At 44.2% G+C, this 24,910-nt stretch overlaps 1 protein-coding gene and 1 long non-coding RNA gene across 4 annotated transcripts in view; one reads left to right on the forward strand and one right to left on the reverse strand.

Moving 5' to 3' along the window:
• Positions 1 to 466: 466 nt before the first annotated feature.
• NR4A1 (nuclear receptor subfamily 4 group A member 1) overlaps positions 467 to 24,910 on the reverse strand; it is an 85,153-nt gene continuing 60,709 nt past the window's right edge. The window contains exons 1-7 of one of the 3 annotated variants that reach the window (XM_063952780.1): positions 18,130 to 18,273; positions 14,224 to 15,035; positions 12,899 to 13,028; positions 11,827 to 11,981; positions 11,047 to 11,249; positions 10,279 to 10,457; positions 467 to 1,420 (exon numbers count right to left, since the gene is read on the reverse strand). In XM_063952780.1, the coding sequence (XP_063808850.1) occupies positions 1,164 to 1,420; positions 10,279 to 10,457; positions 11,047 to 11,249; positions 11,827 to 11,981; positions 12,899 to 13,028; positions 14,224 to 15,033 (1,734 nt within the window). In that variant the 5' untranslated portion in view covers positions 15,034 to 15,035; positions 18,130 to 18,273 and the 3' untranslated portion in view covers positions 467 to 1,163. Of the gene's footprint in view, positions 1,421 to 10,278; positions 10,458 to 11,046; positions 11,250 to 11,826; positions 11,982 to 12,898; positions 13,029 to 14,223; positions 15,036 to 18,087; positions 18,274 to 24,910 lie in introns of those variants that run through there. The other 2 variants (XM_063952781.1, XM_063952782.1) reach the window with 2 other exon arrangements.
• LOC135015167 (uncharacterized) overlaps positions 18,385 to 24,910 on the forward strand; it is a 21,778-nt gene continuing 15,252 nt past the window's right edge. Inside the window, exon 1 of the long non-coding RNA XR_010213520.1 lies at positions 18,385 to 18,715. This is a non-coding gene — a long non-coding RNA (uncharacterized LOC135015167). The remainder of the gene's footprint in view (positions 18,716 to 24,910) is intronic.

Raw genomic sequence — 24,910 nt, forward strand, 5'->3', positions numbered from 1 at the left:
CAGTGGGCATTGATGCAACAAGCCTTCAGTTACTGACAGTCACATGATACTAAGGGATGCCACATTTAGGGTCTAATTCAGATCTGATCGCAGCAGCAAATTTGTTAGCTAATGGGCAAAAACCATGTGCACTGCAGAGGGGGCAAATATAGCATGTGCAGAGAAAGTTAGACTTGGGTGGGGTATGTTCAATCTGAAATTTCAATTGCAGTGTAAAAATAAAGCAGCTAGTATTTACCCTGCACAGAAACAAAATAACCCACCCAAATCTAACTCTCTCTGCACATGTTATATCTGCCACACCAGCAGTGCATATGGTTTTGCCCAAATGCTAACAAATTTGCTGTTGCAATCAGATCTGAATTACCCCTTTACATGGACGAGAAAATGCTCTGGTCTACAGTATGTATATAAAAACCACTCATTAAAGGTCATGAAAAACCTAGGAAAATGTGCCAAAGAAGTGTTTGCTACTATTACAGTATTTTTTATTCAATATATTAAATATATATTAATCAGAAAAAACACATACTGTAAATCCAGTAAGGTACACAAATATAAATGTTTCTTTTTAAAAATTACACATATATACACACAGCCCAGAACACTGTGGAAACCATAGTGACCATTACAAGGGGTAGCTTTGCATTTTAATACTATATACAGTTTGCTCTTCATTTATATACAAGACTTTACAAACTGGCTGTGACTGAAAAAGGGTCCATTTCTTTTGCCGTTTCAAAACAGATGGGAATCCGGACAGGGCAGATGAGGTCCGTCTCCCACTGCTTTGCTTTAGAGTCTGTGGCAAAGGACTGGTCTAGTTCTGGAGTGCTGTAGGAAAGGCAGTTTAGGAGCCACGTGAATTGTAAAAGTATTTTGAAAAAAAACAAAAACAAAAAAAAGTTACAAAATACTTTTGAATGTGAAACAAAAAGACGAACAAGTACAAAGTCTGTCTTAGCCAAAGGCACAATTGGATTTTCTAGAATAAAAATGAAGTCTTCATATAAGACCCAGAAGATCCCACCAAGGACAGGATCGACTGGGTTAGGCACCTAATGTCAAAGAAAAGGTTCCACGAGTTTGTAACAGTATACATCTCCATCTCCCAAGTGTGGGTTTCCTTCTCTCTGGATTTGTAAGAAAAGTGCAATGTTTGCTTAGAAAGGTAGTGTGTCCATGAATATTTTTTCTACAATTGGAGGCGGTGGTACTAGGTCCTCTAATTTCAGGTAAAATATGCGCTGAAGACCCTGCGTGCAGAGTGTGCGGAGCTCAGGGAGTTTTCCCAGTAACTTGGACAGACAGTTGGATCTGTTCTGCTCATTCAGTGGTGATGGTACATGCTCTTTAAGGCAGTTAATAATACGACTCTGAAGTTCCTCCACTTTCTTAGGCTCTTTCAATCCATGTCTGTCTGCAATGGAGACCAAAAATAAAAGTGGTTAGTTTTGTTTTTTGGGTGTACAAAAATGGCAATTACACAATTTCAGAAGTACTGCACAACTTTATACTATCTGTATGTGGTAGCACAAGCCTACAGCTGTGCATGAGTACAGATGTGTCCTCGTACACCTAGCCTCAACACGCCATGCAGCGCCAGATGTTTTCTTCACTCAAATGTGGGTCTTAATCGCAATTACCACGTGACAATACCACTTTACGAGCCTGCACTGATTAATTTGATACACAACACATATCTGTGTGAGTCTGGGTCTGAACCTGTATACGAAGTACAACAGAACTTGGCGTGCGCAAAAGCCGTGGTCATTGCATCACAGCACTTCATATACAGATTCAGTCGCACATAGATTTTCAAGTGTTGCATATGAAATTAATCAGTGCAGGCACTTTAGTTGCATCGCATTGCAATTCAGACCCACATTAAAGTAAAAGAAGACGCTCAGCACAAGAAGAGTCACATGGGACCTGGCGTGTCGAGAAAGGATGAGACTAAGACCATCTACTGTTCATTGTGATAAGTCTGTACTGCAGCATTTAAACACAGCCTGCATTTCACACAGCAACTGGATATATTCTTGAAAGCCTTCTTTGTGAGAACTGCACCCGATATCTGGACTGCTTGCTCCCTGCACTGGAAAGTTAGGAGCTACTGTACTAGTGACTTTCCATCTAACACAGAGACAGTACCTCAGGAGCTACAGCTACACTCCCTTAGCAGGTTGAGTGAAGGTTTCTGCCATCTGTATCTGTGCACTCTTCTACTGGTATGCTAACTGAGGCTCAGACATCTGCAAGCCACTAGTCGCAAAAACACAGCAGTTACCACAACCTACACGGAGCCGGAGCCTTTACCATACAAGAGAAGCGACTTAATGTAAGTGCCAACACACTTTCAAAGAGTCCAATATTTATTATCCAGTTGTGGAGGAGAGATAGATTGCTTTGGCATCATTATCTCATCACAGTATAAACCAGGCTGTGTGTCAGATGTACTAAACCTTGGAGAGTGATATAGTGGAGAGAGCTAAACTACCAATTAGCTCCAGTCATTTTAAAAACACAGCCTGTAACATGGCAGTAGAGTTGATTGGTTGACACTCTCTCTCTCTAAGGCTTAGTACGTCTGCCCCTGTCTCTTTAAATGCTCCCTTTTCTGCTGATACAACGGATACCGTATTTCAAATGCCGCAATATGAGACACTATGGGGGATATCCAACTGCAGCTAATTGTCTCGCCGGGGGTTGTCCAATTAGAACTGTAAAGCTGCGGCTCAAACCAGCTTTTTAGGGATTTTGTTTCACCTGCCTCAGGCAGGCGGAACCAAATCCCCGGAAACAGCCTCCTTTTCATCCAAATACGGGGCGGTTTCTACTGAAGACACACAGGATTCACTGAACTTGTGTGTTTTCAGAAGATAATGTATTGTTTTACAGGCGACCAAATTGAATAAAAAATACCTGTAAAAAAAATACTGGTGAAACATTGGGAAAATCGGACGTTTTTCACGCTCTGTTTCTTTACCTCTAAATGGATACTCCCCCTAAAATTGAAAAAGTTCAAATTTGGAACTCCACAGAGAAGTTAATTTAAGGCTCATACGTCTACAATTTTATAGGTGACTTCTGTATGCGTTCAGCATCCCAGCTGTCGGGATGCCGGTGGTCACGTGACAGACGGCGGATTCCCAACACCATTCAGGAGATCGGCGCTGGACCACTGACAGCAGACATCTCGAAGGTGAGTATCAGGGATCAGAGTTAGGGCTTAGGGTGGTGAAGGGTTAAGCACTAGGGAGGGTGGTTAGCAGACACCCCCTGAGGGTTAACCGTAGCCGCAACGCCCCCGGAGGGTTAAGGTTAGGGTAGAAATACTAACCCCCCTCTGTCGGCACGCCATGGTCAGCCGACATCCCGATCCGCCAGGTTTTAGTATGTGTTCCTTCCGTAGCATATTATACTATTCATTAGAAATGTGTTATTATACTGTACCTTAATAATATAAACGTTTTTTTCCCAGGGATTTAATTAATTTTTAGCAAACTTACTTTAGTAAACTGCACCCTTTTGTTCCCCAGTGCTATCCTTCTCAGATTTCTCTTGAACATTTAGTGACTACATAACAGCTGCAGGGATTTAAAAATAAGAATTTACTTACCGATAATTCTATTTCTCATAGTCCGTAGTGGATGCTGGGACTTCCGTAAGGACCATGGGGAATAGCGGCTCCGCAGGAGACTGGGCACAAAAAGTAAAAGCTTTAGACTAGCTGGTGTGCACTGGCTCCTCCCCCTATGACCCTCCTCCAAGCCTCAGTTAGGATACTGTGCCCGGACGAGCGTACATAATAAGGAAGGATTTTGAATCCCGGGTAAGACTCATACCAGCCACACCAATCACACTGTACAACCTGTGATCTGAACCCAGTTAACAGTATGATAAACGTAGGAGCCTCTGAAAAGATGGCTCACAACAATAAACAACCCGATTTTTTGTAACAATAACTACATACAAGTATTGCAGACAATCCGCACTTGGGATGGGCGCCCAGCATCCACTACGGACTATGAGAAATAGAATTATCGGTAAGTAAATTCTTATTTTCTCTAACGTCCTAGTGGATGCTGGGACTTCCGTAAGGACCATGGGGATTATACCAAAGCTCCCAAACGGGCGGGAGAGTGCGGATGACTCTGCAGCACCGAATGAGAGAACTCCAGGTCCTCCTCAGCCAGGGTATCGAATTTGTAAAATTTTGCAAACGTGTTTGCCCCTGACCAAGTAGCTGCTCGGCAAAGTTGTAAGGCCGAGACCCCTCGGGCAGCCGCCCAAGATGAGCCCACTTTTCTTGTGGAATGGGCTTTAACAGATTTTGGCTGTGGCAGTCCTGCCACAGAATGTGCAAGCTGAATTGTACTACAAATCCAATGAGCAATCGTCTGCTTAGAAGCAGGAGCACCCTGCTTGTTGGGTGCATACAGGATAAACAGCGAGTCAGATTTTCTGACTCCAGCTGTCCTGGAAACATATATTTTCAGGGCCCTGACTACGTCCAACAACTTGGAGTCCTCCAAGTCCCTAGTAGCCGCAGGCACCACAATAGGTTGGTTCATGTGAAACGCTGAAACCACCTTAGGGAGAAATTGAGGACGAGTCCTCAATTCTGCCCTGTCTGAATGAAAAATTAGGTAAGGGCTTTTATATGACAAAGCCGCCATTTCTGAGACACGCCTGGCTGACGCCAGAGCTAACAGCATGACCACCTTCCATGTGAGATATTTTAATTCCACAGTGGTGAGTGGTTCAAACCAATGTGATTTTAGGAACCCTAAAACTACATTGAGATCCCAAGGTGCCACTGGTGGCACAAAAGGAGGTTGTATATGCAGTACCCCCTTGACAAACGTCTGAACTTCAGGCAATGAAGCCAGTTCTTTCTGGAAGAAGATCGACAGGGCCGAAATTTGAACCTTAATGGATCCTAATTTTAGGCCCATAGACAGTCCTGCTTGCAGGAAATGCAGGAAACGACCCAGTTGAAATTCCTCTGTGGGGGCCTTCTTAGCCTCACACCAGGAAACATATTTTCGCCAAATGCGGTGATAATGTTTCGCAGTTACATCCTTCCTGGCTTTGATCAGGGTAGGGATGACTTCATCTGGAATGCCTTTTTCCATCAGGATCCGGCGTTCAACCGCCATGCCGTCAAACGCAGCCGCGGTAAGTCTTGGAACAGACAAGGTCCCTGCTGGAGCAGGTCCTTTCTTAGAGGTAGAGGCCACAGGTCCTCCGTGAGCATCTCTTGCAGTTCCGGGTACCAAGTTCTTCTTGGCCAATCCGGAGCCACGAGTATAGTCTTCACTCCTCTCCTTCTTATGATTCTCAGTACTTTTGGAATGAGAGGCAGAGGAGGGAACACATACACCGACTGGTACACCCACGGTGTTACCAGAGCGTCCACCGCTATTGCCTGAGGGTCCCTTGACCTGGCGCAATATCTGTCCAGTTTTTTGTTGAGACGGGACGCCATCATGTCCACCTTTGGTTTTTCCCAACGGTTTACAATCACTTGAAAGACTTCTGGGTGAAGTCCCCACTCCCCCGGGTGGAGGTCGTGTCTGCTGAGGAAGTCTGCTTCCCAGTTGTCCACTCCCGGAATGAACACTGCTGACAGTGCCACCACATGATTTTCCGCCCAGCGAAGAATCCTTGCAGCTTCTGCCATTGCCCTCCTGCTTCTTGTGCCGCCCTGTCTGTTGACGTGGGCGACTGCCGTGATGTTGTCCGATTGAATCAATACCGACTGACCCTGAAGCAGAGGCCTTGCTTGACTTAGGGCATTGTAAATGGCCCTTAGTTCCAGGATATTTATGTGAAGAGACGTTTCCATGCTTGACCACAAGCCCTGGAAATTTCGTCCCTGTGTGACTGCTCCCCAGCCTCTCAGGCTGGCATCGGTGGTCACCAGCATCCAATCCTGAATGCCGAATCTGTGGCCCTCTAGAAGATGAGCACTCTGTAACCACCACAGGAGAGAGACGCCCTTGTCCTTGGAGATAGGGTTATCCGCTGATGCATCTGAAGATGCGATCCGGACCATTTGTCCAGCAGATCCCACTGAAAAGTTCTTGCATGGAATCTTCCGAATGGAATCGCTTCGTAAGAAGCCACCATTTTTCCCAGGACTCTCGTGCATTGATGCACTGACACTTGGCCTGGTTTTAGGAGTTTCCTGACTAGCTCGGATAACTCCCTGGCCTTCTCCTCCGGGAGAAACACCTTTTTCTGGACTGTGTCCAGAATCATCCCCAGGAACAGTAGACGTGTTGTTGGAATCAGCTGTGATTTTGGGATATTTAGGATCCACCCGTGCTGACGTAGCACTACCTGAGATAGTGCTACTCCGACCTCTAACTGTTCCCTGGACCTTGCCCTTATCAGGAGATCGTCCAAGTAAGGGATAATTAAGACGCCTTTTCTTCGAAGAAGAATCATCATTTCGGCCATTACCTTGGTAAAGACCCGTGGTGCCGTGGACAATCCAAACGGCAGCGTCTGAAACTGATAATGACAGTTTTGTACCACAAACCTGAGGTACCCTTGGTGAGAAGGGTAGATTGGGACATGGAGATAAGCATCTTTGATGTCCAGAGACACCATATAGTCCCCTTCTTCCAGGTTCGCCATCACTGCTCTGAGTGACTCCATCTTGAATTTGAACCTTTTTATGTAAGTGTTCAAGGATTTTAGATTTAAAATTGGTCTCACCGAGCCGTCCGGCTTCGGTACCACAAATAGCGTGGAATAATACCCCTTTCCCTGTTGTAGGAGGGGTACCTTGATTATCACCTGCTGGGAATACAGCTTGTGAATAGCTTCCACTACCGCCTCCCTGTCGGAGGGAGACGTTGGTAGAGCAGACTTCAGGAACCGGCGAGGGGGAGACGTCTCGAATTCCAATTTGTACCCCTGTGATACTACCTGCAGGATCCAGGGGTCCACTTGCGAGTGAGCCCACTGCGCTCTGAAATTCTTGAGACGGACCCCCACCGTGCCTGAGTCCGCTTGTAAGGCCCCAGCGTCATGCTGAAGACTTGGCAGAAGCGGGGGAGGGCTTCTGCTCCTGGGAAGAGGCTGCCTGGTGCAGTCTTTTTTCCCTTCCTCTGCCCCGGGGCAGAAATGAGTGGCCTTTTGCCCGCTTGCCCTTATGGGAACGAAAGGACTGAGTTTGAAAAGACGGTGTCTTTTTCTGCTGAGAGGTGACCTGGGGTAAAAAGGTGGATTTTCCAGCCATTGCCGTGGCCACCAGGTCCGATAGACCGACCCCAAATAACTCCTCCCCTTTATACGGCAATACTTCCATATGTCGTTTGGAATCCGCATCACCTGACCACTGTCGCGTCCATAACGCTCTTCTGGCAGAAATGGACATCGCACTCACTCTAGATGCCAGGGTGCAAATATCCCTCTGTGCATCTCGCATATATAGTAATGCATCCTTTAAATGCTCTATAGTTAATAATATACTGTCCCTATCCAGGGTATCAATATTTTCAGTCAGGGAATCCGACCAAGCCACTCCAGCACTGCACATCCAGGCTGAGGCGATTGCTGGTCGCAGTATAACACCAGTATGTGTGTATATACCTTTTAGGATATTTTCCAGCCTTCTATCAGCTGGTTCCTTAAGGGCGGCCGTATCGGGAGACGGTAACGCCACTTGTTTTGATAAGCGTGTGAGCGCCTTATCTACCCTAGGGGGTGTTTCCCAACGTGCCCTAACCTCTGGCGGGAAAGGGTATAGTGCCAATAATTTATTAGAAATCAGCAGTTTTTTTATCGGGGGAAAACCACGCTTTATCACACACCTCATTTAATTCATCTGATTCAGGAAAAACTACTGGTAGTTTTCACACCCCACATAATACCCTTTTTTGTGGTACTTGTAGTGTCAGAAATAGTCAATGCCTCCTTCATTGCCGTGATCATGTAACGTGTGGCCCTACTGGACATTACGTTTGTCTCCTCACCGTCGACACTGGATTCAGTATCCGTGTCTGGGTCTGTGTCGACCATCTGAGGTAACGGGCGTTTTAGCGCCCCCGACGGTGTCTGAGACGCCTGAACAGGCACTAATTGATTTGCCGGCTGTCTGTCGTCAACAGTTTTTTGCAAAGTGCTGACACTGTCACGTAATTCTTTAAACACGACCATCCAGTCAGGTGTCGACTCCCTAGGGGGTGACATCACTAACACAGGCAATTGCTCTGCTTCCACATCATTTTCCTCCTCATACATGTCGACACAATCGTACCGACACCCAGCACACACACAGGGAATGCTCTGAAAGAGGACAGGACCCCACGAGCCCTTTGGGGAGACAGAGGGAGAGTTTGCCAGCACACACCAGAGCGCTATATATATATATACAGGGATAACCTTATGTAAGTGTTACTCCCTTTATAGCTGCTGTTTTATATTAGCAGCCAATAGTGCCCCCCCTCTCTTGTTTTACCCTGATTCTGTAGCAGGACTGCAGGGGAGAGTCTGGGAGCCTTCCTTCCAGCAGAACTGTGAGGGAAAATGGCGCTTGTGTGCTGAGGAGATAGGCTCCGCCCCCTTCACGGCGGCCTTTTCTCCCGCTTTTTTTAGGAAAACTGGCAGGGGTGAAATGCATCCATATAGCCCAGGAGCTATATGTGATGTATTTCTTTAGCCATATAAGGTTTAAACATGTTTTATTGCGTCTCAGGGCGCTCCCCCCCAGCGCCCTGCACCCTCAGTGACCGGAGTGTGAAGTGTGCTGAGAGCAATGGCGCACAGCTGCAGTGCTGTGCGCTACCTTATCTGAAGACAGGAAAGTCTTCTGCCGCCGATTTCTCCGGACCTCTTCGCTCTTCTGGCTCTGTAAGGGGGCCGGCGGCGCGGCTCCGGGACCCATCCAGGCTGAACCTGTGATCGTCCCTCTGGAGCTAATGTCCAGTAGCCAAGAAGCCCAATCCACTCTGCATGCAGGTGAGTTCGCTTCTTCTCCCCTTAGTCCCACGATGCAGTGAGCCTGTTGCCAGCAGGACTCACTGAAAATAAAAAACCTATTTAAACTTTTACTTCTAAGCAGCTCAGGAGAGCCACCTAGATTGCACCCTTCTCGTTCGGGCACAAAAATCTAACTGAGGCTTGGAGGAGGGTCATAGGGGGAGGAGCCAGTGCAGACCAGGTAGTCCTAAAGCTTTTACTTTTTGTGCCCAGTCTCCTGCGGAGCCGCTATTCCCCATGGTCCTTACGGAAGTCCCAGCATCCACTAGGACGTCAGAGAAAAGGTTTTTTTACTCCTATTTACACCTAGGTCTTTTCTTCTAATTGCGTCAAAAAGATGTTTGGCGCGACTGCAGTAATATTGTATGAGGGTACATCTGTATGTATGCTCTGCTGTCATCTCTTATGATGTAATACATCTACATCTTGGTATCCAATGTTACATATACAAGTGATGGTGGCGGTCCCTGGGTGATATACTGGTATTTGGCTACAGGAATGCTGTGTTTTGGATTTATTGCATTGCTATATTTTGATTCCTTTCTCCCTATTTAAACCATTTAAGAACAAAAAAAAACTTTGGAACTGCGCTTAGCAAAATATGCATCTATTGCACAAAGATAAATTTTTCTCCTAAAAACATGTATTTAAGATTTAAATACATGTTTTTAGGAGAAAAATTTCTCTTTGTGCAATAGATGCATATTTTGGATACATTAAATGTTTTATGTCTTGATTTGTATATTATAAAGAAATCCGGCCGGTAATTGTACAATTATATACATTTTTATATATTTTTATATTTTATTGTGGTAAAAAATAAATAGCTATAATTAAATGCTAAGCGCAGTTCCAAAGTTTTTTTGTTCTTTCTTGTTATATTTAATTGGTGGCATAAGAACCAGGCCCCAGGAACGTGCGGCTAGCGTTTGATTAAAACACTAGCGCCCAATTGTGTTATTTTCTTTGCTAATTAAACCATTTAAGCTACATTTTGTTTTACACTGTTGTTCAAGAACTTTCAAACAAATGAATATTCAGAACCTCTGGCAGTGTGGACATTCAAAGAGTGATAAAGTGGAGAGAGAAAAACTACCAATCAGCTCCTGTCATTTTTCAAACACAGCCTGTAACGTGACAGTTAGGATCTGATTGGCTGGCACTTTTTCCTCTTCAAGAACATCTGCCCCTTAGTACGAGTGAAAGGCATATTGTGAATGTAGTTTCTTAGTGTCAGAGAGTTGCCTATAAATGGCCAAGCTAAATTCTGAGACTTACCTGTAATGATAACAAGGGCAGAGAGGCAGGAAAAAGATGGGACATCAATGTTCATACGCTGGAGACTGTGGGAGAAATCTATTATGGAGTCTATCCACTCCCCAAAGCCTCGGACACACTGCATACGGTGAAGCACCAATCCATTGCAAAATATTAACTTCCCTTCCTCTGGCTTGGAACTGTTTGCAGAGAAAGAAGTCATATGGTCACACAAGGAACAAAGTATGGTCAAAAGCGCAAATACAGAATGTGATAATAGCCATATTTTACGACATGGGAGGCAAAAAAAAAAAAAAAAAGGCGTGGTAGTGTATGTCCATGTATACTATACATGTCCATGCACCTAGAAGAATCACTAATCCTGCCTAAAAAAAAAATTATTTTGAAAGACCACTAGGGAGCACATGATGTTATTTCCATGACTAAACTTGTTGAAGCCTCAAGGGTTTGTTTTTGTATTGCTTTAATAATGCTATCAGGTGCACACTGATTACCAAGAAATCAGTTCAAGTACATATAAAATAGGCACCCAATTAAATACTTTGTTGCAAAAAGAGCACCGGATACAAGCTTAATGGTAAACGTTCTATGAATTTTCCTTTATTTTGACTCCTGCTGGCTTTAGCTTCTTCATTGATGAAGAATTGAGATTCGCCTAATGAAGAAAAAGTCCATCTTTTCTAACTTGTTTATTATTGCTTAACCTGCCCATTGTGAGGACAGGATTAGCAGCTCTGAACACAATCCAGCGAGTGACAGATCGTTTACCTGTAAGCAAGTCGTAGGATGAAGAGCTCCAAGAAAGAAGACTCCAGCAGAAGGTCCTGGTCTTCTTTGGGTAGCTCTAGGAATCCCTGGATTTTCTCTGCCCATTTGCGAATTACTTCCAAGGAACCAGATAGAAGGTCATAGAACTGCTGCACGTCAACAGGATTCTCCTTCTCCAACAGGATGGGGACATTCTCCCGGTACTAATGTGGAAACAACATGGCAGTGAGGTCGAGAGAAACAAAAACAGAAATTTCCTTTTCACAAATAATTTTACTAGATAAGGAAAAAGGTAATGCTACTAAATATTATTCAATATCCACTAAAGAATATCATTAAATTTCCATAATTTGTCAACTTGCCATAATGTAAAACTTTAGCTGAATAAACATTACCCAAAGGAACAAAAACATGTTTAATTAAAACTAAAGTTAATCTGTCCATGAATGATTTATGACTATATTAAAATTATATTATGCCATGCTAGGCTTCTGTTCCAAGTTCTGTGGTTTCTACAGAATCAAGCCTGAATTCTAGCAACATCCAGAGCAAAAAGATAGATTCAGAGTGATTCTAGAAGTTAAAAAAGGATAATAGACCAACGCAGTAGCAGGATTTATTAAAGCTGTAAGATTACAGATATCCCAACTATATACAAATATACATTACTAAAGAAAACCTTATAAAAAAAGAGTGTTTAAAATATATAAAACTGTGGTTCACTATGAGATGTCCTAACAACTTTAAAACAAGTAGAGAGAACATGACTTGGTGTCTTACCTGAGAAAAATCCAGATTTGTGGAACTGGGGATGGTGTCAATGTGAGCTCTCACCAGCGAATTTATAAGACTAATTGGAGAAGAACACTCTGAAACTTGCTTTGGTTTAGATGGGAGGCGACCCCTCCTGCCTTTTAAGCTGTCTGTACGCACAACTGAAAAATAAACAATTTTCATCAGTGCAAACTGCAAAGAACTCTTTTTATAAAGTTGCACAAATATTCTTGGATATTGCTTAAAACTTACACATTCAAGTTTTAAAATTGTAGATTACCAAATTTTATGTTACATTAATGGGTGGTAGTAAAACTCCCTATGTTCTTCACAAAAAAAAAAAAAAAAAGTAAAATAGTACAAGCTTGTGTTTATAATGGACATCATGACTAATAATCACATGACACTCAAAAGGATGCACATTTACACTCTAAAAGAAAATACAACCATGCATAATGGGGAATATGCTATACAAATTATGTTCATTTAATAAATAAAACAATAAGGGGGGCGGGGGGACATGTACTAAGCAGTGATAAAGTGAGCCAGTGGAGAAGTTGCCTGTGGCAACCAATCAGCTGCTCTGTGTACTTTTATATTATGCAAATTATAAATGTTACATCAATACTGATTGGTTGCCATGGGCAACTTCACTTTTATCACTGCTTAGTACATTCCCCCTTAGTCACTTCATTAATGGGGTTAAAATGGATTTTCATTTTCAAGTCACGTAGGACAAGAGATGTGCTAATGAGGCAATTGGGCATGGTTTAACTCCAAAAAACATTACACCTATACAGACTTTACACAAAGACTGATGATAGGAATGGCAACAAAACGAAGTTAACGCGTTTTGTAATCTACTTGAAACAAAATCTTTGTATCTTTTTAGTTAATTTTCTCTCCAAATCATATAGAACCACCCCATATGCGCAAGTTTAATAGAATATTTTATTTAGCGATTTATAAGTTTGTATTTATAATGTTAAGAGTTCCTGCACTTGTATTTCTAATTAGTGTTATGGTCTCTGCACATAATGTGATCAATGATAAAATGAGAATTTGGAGAACTACCTACCTTCTTTGACCATTCCGACTGCAAGGCATTTTTGAAAGCGACAGAACTGGCAGCGATTCCTTCGCCTTTTATCCACGGGACAGTCCTTGTTAGCCAAGCAGATGTACTTGGCATTTTTTTGTACAGTCCTCTGTGGGGAGAAAAGACAACAATTGTCACGGGAAGCAAGATGCCAGACCAACACAAAGCCCCGTCTGTTCTCATTTATTTTTGTAACATTTCTCTAGTGTCGGACTGTTCCTAATATCAAATTGACATTTGGCTCCAAGCAAAAGGCAGTGATTCACCTATATTAATTAGACAAGCATCTTTTCTAAAGCACCTGCTTTAACTACAATGCAGATGGGCCTAGACTAAGATGTGCAAAAGCAAATTATTTGGTGACTGGCTGAAACTGTAGACAGTTAGCTCACGCTAGAAATATTGAGATTGATTACTGCAAATGTGAGGGACACCAGCCAAAATACATTTAAAGTGGGAGAAGACCAACCAGATACTGAAAGAGTCTGTTGTGATGTGACAAATTAAATGTAGTCAATGTGGCACTTTAGCACCAAAGGATTCACGAAAAACTTTGGATATAAAACAGGCTTGTACCTTTTAAGCAAGAAACAATACTGCATGTTTTCCTAGGTTTATTTAATATGCAACATACAGTATAGGGAACTTGCCTCTTTTCATGCTTCATGGGCTATGCAAAGACTACTTTATTTAACATTTAATCATTTTTATATTTTAATATGTTAAGCACTTATTTTTCCTTTTTTTTTTTAAACAAATTCATACTGAATGTGAAATAGTGTGAACTGAATGAGACAACTAAAAATTATTGTGCATGGTTTCTATAGCCTCTGCAACTCCTAGCCGCTCTGTCATGGAAGGGTTAACGTTGCAGTTTATCTCACACCGTTCCAACACCTGCTGCCTAATGGAAACTTCTGGTCCCCTGGCCACTGTCTAATTGGTGTAGGGTTCCTCCTCTTATCCCCAGTTTGCCCCTGCTCAATCCTACCAGTTGACGTTAAGAAAAGACAGCAGAGATGATCAACTGCTGTAGAATCAGGCCAAGAAACTGTACACGGGGGTGGACAGCTGGTTTTTAACACCACAGGACAGTTTTGGGACGAGCCCTCTTTCTTTATCCCTAGGAACGCGTATCAGCTGAAGCGCAAAGACTGGGTGGCACAGAACCAAATACATGTGCCAGGACCACCAGCCAAGTCTGCCAGGGCAACCAGTACCCTGGGAGACCAACAGGTGAGGCAATCAAGATTTAGTCAAAGCAATGACAGTCAACCAGCGGAAAGCAAGTATTTAATGCCTACCTTAAAAAAACCTTTGCATCCTTCACAGGTTCGCACACCGTAATGCTGACATGAAGCATTATCTCCACAGACAGCACATCGTCCCTCATTTGAACTGGGACTACGTGCTTTTGAAGGGGATAGAGGACCATCCAATAAAACAGAGCTGTCCAGTACCACAGGCCCCTGACCAATGGGAATTGTGGGAAATCCGGCTGAAGAGTTTTGTGCCAATGCAAAAACATCAGGATCCACAACTTGCTGTTCAAGTCTATGTGGAGCTTGAGTCATTTTTAATGAATTAGCCATGTTTGGGCTGTGAGATTGTGTCCCAAAGGAGAAAAACGAAGGCTGTGGAATGCAGTTTTTCTGCTGCTCAGTCCATGGACGCATGCTGTCGTAGTTTTGAGTTGGAGAGTAGGCTCCGTAAGAGCTCTCCCATGTCGGTACTTGAGGATTCTGGAAACCAGGGGTAGAAGGAGATGGGATGGAGCAAGGGCTACCATAATAATCCGAACCGCTTGATGACATGGTTTCGTCCAACTGGTTTGTGAAGGAACCTGGGTAACAGCCAAACACTTGAAACTCCTCTACCTTCAGCGTGGATTGGGGGTTTGAAGAAGGTATCTGGTAGAGAAAAGCATCAAATTCTCCAGTGTAACCGTCCATGAAGGTGCTGAAACTGGGCAAAGAAGTGGAAGCTGCAATTTCACTGTTAACAAGGTCCATGGTGAATTTACTGAACTCTGAGTTCAAGATGTCTGGTACATAACTGTCACTGGGGCCTGCACATTGGGACAGACTTCCATACTGCGTTTGAATACAGGGCATTTCTAGACAAAGGAAAAAAAGTAAAGGGTTAATCAATTTAGCACAAATATGAACTCCGCAACACAGAATTACAATATTTAAATTTATATTATATATATATATATATATATATATATATATATATATATATATATATATATATATATATATATATATATATATATATTTATTATTTTTTACTAGGAGACTAGGGCAAAAGGTGTGAACTACAAGTCTTAGCATACCCTGCCAGGCAGAATGGAAAGCATGCTGAACAGTAGTTAAGAAATAGTTGACCTCCACATTAAACATTTCACCATACAAAGCACTCAGGACAATGATCATTATGGAACCAAACTTAGAACAGAAGCGATGACAAGACAAATAGCAGGTGCCGATGCCAATGGCTCATCAGTGTGGCTTTAATCGGAAACAAGTGATCTATTTCTGCAGGAATATGCTGTCCTACAAGGCTCCTTTGACATTGCAAGTATCAGTCCTTTCTTTTTTAAGCACAAAGTGCTATAAATTTAGTTGTCAACACTACAAGTCATTGAACTTAAGCCAGATAGGCTCATGTTATTACTGCATGATTGCATTCTGACACTTGTCCATTGAACGGTACAGCCATTGTACAAATCCTTACATACAAAAATTAGAATTCACTCCCTGTACCTTGTATAAGGCTAACATTGCTGTAAAGCCTGGATGACAATACTGTAAAAGAGAAGTCATATTTGGTGTATCATTTGGAAGCATATCCATTGGGGCTGGCTGTAAACTAAGCAAGTAAAAAAAAAAAATACAGATAATGTGATAATTTTATTTTATTTTTAGAATTAACAGGATTTTATTTTTTATTTTTTTATTAGGTCTTAATTCTCTATACATTAAATCAATTTCTAAATTAATTGAAACAATTCAGCAAAAACAAATCTTCATGGCAGCTAAGGAGTGTTTTACAAATGTAATGAAACCGCTGTTTAGGATAGCAAATATTGGTGAATGAATGGAATTTCATTTAAAAATTCCAATATGTTTGTGAAAACATAAGTAGCATTTACATTTTAGTAGTGCTAATAATGCTAAAAAAGTGCAGACGACCCATAAACAAAGGATTATGGTGCTTTGCAAATGGAATCATTTCTGCCACAGGCATTGGAAGGGCTGGGCATATGCCTGGCCTTAGATACAGTGTGCACCACAATATATATATATATATATATATATATATATATATATATATATATATATATATATATATATATATATATATATATATATATATATATATATATATATATATATATATATTTATTTTTTAAAGTGGCTGGGAAGGTTTTTCATCAAAAAGCAGATTAGCGGCTCCCCAACTTGGTGATGCTTGACAGTTGATGTTGTGGACTATCGGGAAAAATACAGCCAAACATTAGGTCAGCGCTGGGTGGTCACCATATTTATAGACAGAGCTGGGATCTGCCAGGATAATTGGATTTAACAAAGGCATATCAGCTGCTGTAAAATAATTGAGAAGCTGCAGCTGCATTTTCCGTAAATCATACGCCACTAAAGAGTGGAACGTCATCAAGCAGACGCCCATCACAGTTTTTGTTTACGCCTCCGAATTCCAAGGGCTTCTGAAGCAGCTGCAGCATTTACAGCTCTCTGGTCTGTAAAGTCAAACATCTGGATCCATTAGAGTTGTATACTATGATCAACTACACTTGCACTGCTTAGAACCATTTAGTATAACCAAATGAATAGGTGCACTAGAATTTTTTTTTTTTAAAAACCAACAACTATATTACTAACTTCTGCAAAGTACTAGCTTTCAAGTAAACAAAATAAAAATCATCTCATGTGTGGGTACATTACCGGGCTACCGCTACTTTTGCGGTGTAGAAGCTGACAAACACCATTGTAATACAACACAATAAAACGGTTTTAGAATCCTTATAGGTTAGAGTTTTCCCTAGAGGAAATGCAGCCAGCAGCATGAGATAGGAGACTGCATAGAGCCAAGAAAGCACTTTGTGCAGGAACACAAAAGCATTGCAGAAGATTGGCTCCCGATAGGCCAGACTTCTATATAATGCATCTTATCCTTTCTACAAATAGGAAAAAACACTATGAAAAACCACCTTGTTTTATGGTGCACAGGCTGCTTAGATTAGAAATGAAAAAGAAAGAAAAAAAAAAAGTTGAAAGCATGACGTTAATTACAAATCAAAAATCCATTAATGGGTAAATATGATAACATTGGCAAGTTGCTACATCTACAGTTGTCTATGGTCAACAAACAGATGTGTTGTAGAGGGAGTCACATTAGACTGCATATTATTCTAAGTGGTGTATTAATGCTATAACTTACTGCCACTACACTGAGCAGAGAGGCAATGCAACTATACAGTATAACAGTAAAGATGCAAAACCAGAAGCTGAGATTTATTTTGCAGATCCTAGTGGGAGAAGTGGAAGCTGCTGCATGTGCAGGTGCACACTGGAACATACAAGGCAAACTGGAAAGTATCACATTCACTGTACAGGAACAGAGAAGGATCCTACTCTGTACATGAGCAGGAGGAGCAGCATTTGCAGGTTATTCTGCATCTATACTGTACATAACGTGGATGCCTGCTGCCTGAGTGAATATGGTCTCATGGCACAGGGTGTCAATAAATCTGCACCTGTTGCCACAAAACAGCCAAGAGCTGAGCCCAGTACCAGCATCCAGACCTGCAGAGGAGTGCCAACTATAAAACTCTGAAAATGCATCTAACCTGCAGAATGCAACCACTAGCAATAATCAATGGGAAGAAATACAATGCACACATTACATATAAGTGACAGAAAACAAACCATTGGTCTACAATAGAACACCATTTTTATTCTTTCCCCATCAGCAATATCCTCAATTAAAAATGAGAATAGAAGAATCAAATGGCTGCAATGCTGACCTACTTCTAGGTGTTACCCAACGAAACCACCAAATACATCTAAAACAAGCTATATATAAATATAGATGAGCGCCCATCTGTCACTGACATCTGAATAATGCTGCTATAAAAGACATACATGTGCATGCCGAGAGAGCTGCATGGACCGGTCATGACATACCAGAGGTGTCAGCTGGATGTCCCCAGGGTGGGCTGTCCGCGGGGGTCAGCGTGTTGCAGAGTAGTGCTGCTGCGGCTGCTGCTGTCGGTCTCCCTCCCCGGACCCTGCTGCACTGCTCAGCTCACTGTGCTCCAGCTCTGCAGCCACATTCTATTAAAGCCTCTGTGACGCACTAGGGGGCGTCGCCTTGACACAGGGGGGCGTATGACGCACGCGGGTGATTCTACTCCGCTCTCCATAGAAGGCAGGAGGGGGCGTGGCCTTTCCGGCAGGCCGGCCTGGAATGTCTCCGGTGACGCACGCTGTTTCCTATGACGCAGGCCACATTGTTTGATCTATTAATAGCCCCAGCCGCTATTAATAGGCCGGCGGCTGGAGGGACGCGGCTCTGAAATAGCAGCCAGGGGAGGGGAGACCCCGAATGGACGTCATCAGGCGGCGGATATAGCACGGGCGGGAGGCTTCCCTGGGATTCTCTGCATATTTACGGCAGAAGAGATTCCATATGCAGCGTGTGTATAAAGTCATCAGACGGGGAACGTGGAGCATGGTTGTCATGTGCCTGTGATGTCAGCATAGACACGAGGTGGAAGTCTTACATCACCCACAGTTTATATATAACTATAGCTGTATCTATCTATATATATATATATATATATAATGTATGTGTGCAGACTGGGTCTGCAGTAGTGTACTGTTATGTACTAGTCTGTGCAGGAGAAAGTGTGTTGTGTAATCACGGTGCTGAAAGTGACAGGAAAGCAGAACAGTACCAATACACACTGAATGCCCCTTTTAGCCTCTGCACAAAACGTGAAAGCTTGCCACATTTTTATGAGGGTATCACCCACAACAAAAGAATATACAGAACATGTATTTGGGGACCTGTTTAAACAAAGCAATAGAAATGGTGGCTGCAGGAAATCACATATCAAGGAAATGTCTATTTTTCTTACACGTATAATTAGAACCAAGTATTACATTTCCTCATTGCTAAGTGTAATTCCAACCGCTTATGTCAATCTTTTCAGTACTAGTGAATTTCTATCCTAGCAATTATTCACTTCATTTTGTGTGCAGGAGGCTATAATTTGTCACACAAGTCACCTCTGCCTCCTCAATGTCTGGCAAACGGTTTTGCTTCACCAGAATATCCAAATACTGGCTGTTTGCTTTCAGACTGTATAATGTAACATTATTGTCATTTATAAACCCCCAACATACTGTAATGTTATTACCCGAAGCTGTATGTAGTGGGAATATAAAATTAGTGACGTGCGGTAAGGTAAATGGCTGGGTAGGCACACATGGGAATAGGTCTGAATGCTGAAAGCCTGTCTCACCACTGGCATATCTATAATGGGTGCAGTGTGTGCGGTGCACATGGGCCCCTGAGTCCAGAGGGGGCCCACACCGCACACATTTCTTCTATACTTACCTTTCTGGCGTCCATCGGTGACTGTGTGTGGGCCCCCTCCTCTCCCGTAGCTGTCACCGCTGCTGCTAGCGCACTGAGCGCTAGAGACTCTGTCACAGTGCCAGAGTCTACAGCGCATGCGCAGGACTCCAGAAAGATGGCGCGGCAGCCATTTTTCGGAGTCCTGCACATGGCGCTGTAGACTCTTGCACTGTGCCAGATTCTCAGCGTTGACAGTGGCAGACAGCTACAGGAGAGGAGGGGGCCCACACACGGAGTCTGCACACGGGTCCCCTCCTCTCTAGAAACGCCGCTGTGTCTCACCCTCTACTCACTGTAACTCTCCCCTCACTACACTAAGCTACAGGTCCATTGAGTCTCCTAACTGCATCCCGGTCTTCTCTTGCTGCTGCTAACTGAGCTCCAACTACAGCGCACTTCCTGGTCACATGATACATCCAGGTGTCCATCAGTGCACAAGGCACAACCCCCACTCAGAGGCATGACTCTATTAGCACCCTTTCTGTGCAGCTTTAGGCTTGGGCCACACATATCGGCCAAGTTTTGCCATTGAAATCCTGTGTGTCACTGGCCGGATCCCGTTCCTGCAGATCTGGATCCATGTGCACACAAAACCCCCCTTCCAGCTTGGCAGCAGCCTTACTGCTTCTGGTGTGGCCCCGCCCCCAGCACTGCAAAGCAGTGTATGATTGACTGTAGAACCCTGGCAGAGCTGTTGCTGCCTCATCTCTCGTCTCCCTGCAGATCCATGGATCTCCACAAAGCTGGTGAGTGTTAACTATACAAAGGATTACAATAAACAAAGATGTTTATGTTATAAATATCTTCTTTGTATTATTCTAATTGTTTCTAAATAAAATCTTAAGTTTGAGAGGGAGTATGACAGAGGAGGCCCTGCCTCGCTGCCTACTCTGAATGCACGTCTCATTTCTGGAAGTGTAACTCGACCTTGAGAAAATCCCAAAGTTGGAGCACCTTATTGCCCACATAACTACAACATGTGCAAGGTGTGCCATTGTTCTGGAGCCAGGCTGCCTTTCGGGGGCCCCTCCCCAGCACCCATCAGGCAGCTGATGGGGGAATCCTACTGGAGCTGCAGGTGTTGTGCACAGCCAATCTCCAAAGGGGCCCCTCAGCACCAGTGATAGATCAATGGAGCAATCCCTCTCTCCTCTTCAGTTTATCACACACCCTGCATACAGCAACCGGTCAGTCTTCTGTGGAGGGCAGGAGCATTCTATTCCCCGTGGGGGCCAGTGTGTTTTTCCCCCCTCTTTTTCCTGTTGGGGGCCATTGTATTTTATTTTTTTCTTGTTGGGGCCAATGTGTTTGCTTTTATCCTGTTGGGTGCCACTGTTTTTTAATCTTGTGGGGGCCATTGTATTTTATTTTTTTCCTATCAGAGGCTGTGGGGTTTTTTTTTCCCTGTAGGGGCCACTGTGTTTGCTTGTTTTGCTGTCTAGGACCATTGCATACCTCCCAACGTTGGTGGTCAGTGTAGCGGAACTGCCAAAGGGGTGGAGCTTAAGGGAAAGGGGCAGAGCTTTGTGGCACCCACATTCCCGTCACTGTGGGGGGGCACCCAGCACTCTCCGAGTTTCTGGGCAGCCCCCAGGCTCCCCCTACCCTGTGAACAGATGGCAGGGACATGCACATGCTATGTGCTATGCAAAGCAGCGGTGTTTGTTCCAACAAACTACCCCCCACCCCGTGTCAGTTGGATACAAAGTTGGGATATGCCATTGCGTTTTGTTCTGTTTTGTTTTCCTGTGGGGGCCATTGTGTTTGCTTTTTTTTCCTGTCGGTCCATTTTGTTCTGTTTTTTTTCTACCTTGCTGGTATCATTTGGTTTTATTTTTTTGCTGTGGAAGGACAATAAGCCTGATTCAGATGTGGACTGGGTAGCTATCACTTGTGCTTAAACAGAAGCATTGATAGCACTAGTATAGTAATGCAGCAGCAGGTGTCACGCCTCCTGCTTGCATTGGTGATCGGATCATCTGCAACAATATTAGCCTGCTGCTTGACTTATGGGGTGTGCAAGCTAGCCGCTGCAGATGCAACAAAGAGGCCAGGAAGTCTACATCTTCAAAGTGAGATCTTGGCCTCGTCACTCCCCCACATTGGGGGCTACACACCTCCGTTTTTGGAAACTGAGGCCGTTGCAGCCCCAAATGGCATCAGACTATCAATCACTGACAGTCTGATGCTGATCTGCATGCTATGTCACAGACCTGTACTGCACATGCACACTACACGTCTGACGCATGCTCAAAGTACTGAACATAGGTACTTTGCTGCATGTGCTGCCACTACAACAGTTTTTCTTGAAAAAGTATTACAATACATGAAAGATACAGTAACATGCATTAACAATGGGCAGGTGCAAGCTTTAAAGGTGTGATGGTGGGATCTGAAAATGTACAAAGCGTGAAGCAGAGAAAAGAGTGGAGAAGAAAACCTATCAGCTGCTATGTATAATATTATAGAATGCACTGAATAAAAGTTACTTCAAAGCCGATTGGTTGCCATGGGCAACTTCTTCACTGGCTCACTTTTCCACTCTTTGCAGTGCTTCATGAATCTACCCCCCAGTCTTTGCACATTACGCTCTGTATCAGCATTAGCATAAAGTTGCCTACACAACTGCAGCCCAAAAAAAAGGCAAGGAAGGTTGCAAGTGCATCCAACTCAGAATTAGGCCCTATGAGGACACAGTATCCCGCATCATGCCTGGGGCAGGGCCGGACTGTCTATCTGGCACTTTTGGCAAATGCCAAGATGGGCAGGTGGGCTGGTCCGGTCACAGAGAAGCCAGGAAGTCTGTGCGCAGCGCAGCACCCGGCTCTCTGTTTGTGCCCCCGCCAGTGGAAGTACTCGTTTGTAACGCGCAGAGATGGCACAATCTTGTGCGCCGTGTCCGCACACCCCCGCCCTTACTGTGCAGTTTAACCAAAATGGGGGGGTGCTGCAACCCCCCCCCCCCAAACTCGTGGCACGCCCCCATGTGCTATGCCTGTGTGCCCCTCCGTCGTGCGCGTGCTGCCCGTGCAGAGAATTCCAGGGCCGAATTCTGGCCCCAGTCTGTACCTGCCTGAGGGACATGACATGGATCATTCATTTAGCTTTTAAGCCCAAATAAAAAATATCTAGTATTAGCTTACATTAGGGAATGATTGCCTTCATTAAGTTATGCTGTATACATGAACAACTGACAAACTCATAAAAAATAAAAATCACACATTATTGCAATAAGCTAGAAACAAAGCATAGTATAAATCAGTGCTGTATAACACCATATGCAAATTACATACATTTTTGCAGAAATGGCAATTATTCAGCATCCCATTCATAACTGTGCAACATTGATTGGATAATTCGACTTACCGTATATACTCGAGTATAAGCCGACTTTTTCAGCACTTTTTTTTGTGCTGAAAAAGCCACCTCGGCTTATACTCGAGTCAGTGCACAGTGACAGGCAGAGCAGTGTGAAGGAGGGACACGGAGCGCACAGCGCGCGGCTTTCCTGTGTCCCTCCTGCATCTCCAGCGGCAGCGGCGGGTCTATTAAAGGAAGTACCCGTTCGTGACCTCTGATCACGAACCGGCACTTCCTTTAATAGACCTGCCGCGGCCGCCGGAGATGCAGGAGGGACACAGGAGAGCCGCGCGCTGTGCGCTCCGTGTCCCTCCTTCAGAAGACAGCGCGGGATCGACGGAGGGGTAAGTAACAGCACTAGGGGAGCATATTTGGCACTTGGGGAGGGGGCTTATCTGGCAGCAGCATGAGAGGCATATCTGGCAGCAGCATGAGGGGCATATCTGGCAGCAGCATGAGGGGCATATCTGGCAGCAGCATGAGGGCATATCTGGCAGCAGCATGAGGGGAATATCTGGCAGCAGCATGAGGGGCACATCTGGCAGCAGCATGAGGGGCACATCTGGCAGCAGCATGAGGGGCACATCTGGCAGCAGCATGAGGGGCACATCTGGCAGCAGCATCAGGGCATATCTTGCACATCTGACACTGTGGGGCATATTTGGCAGCATGAGGGCATATCTGGCACATCAAACACTGTGGGGCATATCTGGCAGTATGAGGGCATATCTGGCACTGTGGGGGCATATCTGACACTGTGGGGGCATATCTGGCACTGTGGGGGCATATCTGGCACTGTGGGGGCATATCTGGCACTGTGGGGGCATATCTGGCACTGAGGGCTGTGTACGGCTAGAGCTGCATTTCCCACCCTAGGCTTATACTCGAGTCAATAAGTTTTCCCAGGTTTTTGTGGTAAAATTAGGTGCCTCGGCTTATATTCGGGTCGACTTATACTCGAGTATATACGTGTATATGCCCTACACCGTTCAGTGTTTAGGCACCAACGATGAACGATGCTCGGCCCCGTCACCCCCCCTCCCCCGCCGGGTCATACGTCGGGCACCTCGGCAGCCAATTGCCTAGTGTGTAGGGCCTATTAGTAGGCCCACCAAGCAGAGATACGATGCAAAAGCTTATACTAAACAATTAATGTATTTAATATTCAAATTTACATACTAGATTTGAGCTATTGATATCATGGAACAGACATCCTCATAGTCCAGCCACTTCTATTATACTTGGAGAATAGTTAAGTTAAAGTAACAAAGTTTAGACACACACACACACACACACACACACACACACACACACACACACACACACACACACACAACGTGTCTATTTATAAATAGCTCAAAGGCATGGCATGCAGTATAATAGCAACCACCAGACACCATGGCCGCTGTTGCCTTGGATCAGCTGTGTAATAATGGTACAGTGACTCACATCTCTAGAGTGTGAGGTACAACACTACCTGCTCTATAAAATAAGTATCAGCCATAACAGTGCCCCGATGGGAAAATAATCATGTAACTTTTGGACAAAGCATTTATCATACATCTGAACAACATTACAAACCATGTATTATTTTTATACAATGCTTCACTATAATGTCTCTCTTGCTCTATAACTGTGCACTCTTACTTGTTTCTCGTTACCTCCTACATCCAGGGCCGGCGCTACCACTAGGCAGCTTTAGGCAGCTGCCTATGGGCGCCGGCACTTTAAGGGCGGTGCGGAGTTAAAAAAAAAAAAAAAATGTAAGGCCACCGCGTCCCGGCTCACCAGTGTCTTTCCTCTTGCTCCTTCACTGCTGCGCCTGCGTCGCTAACTCCCCCTCCCTTATCATACCCGCCCCGTTGTCCGGGGGCGGCACATTCACCCAGGGAGGAAAGGCACATCCGACACCGCCCGCCCCCGCTATTGCCGCCCGTTACTATAGCACCGCGCTGGCGCACT

Source organism: Pseudophryne corroboree, chromosome 2 (assembly GCF_028390025.1).
Source record: "Pseudophryne corroboree isolate aPseCor3 chromosome 2, aPseCor3.hap2, whole genome shotgun sequence".
Classification (NCBI taxonomy): domain Eukaryota; kingdom Metazoa; phylum Chordata; class Amphibia; order Anura; family Myobatrachidae; genus Pseudophryne; species Pseudophryne corroboree.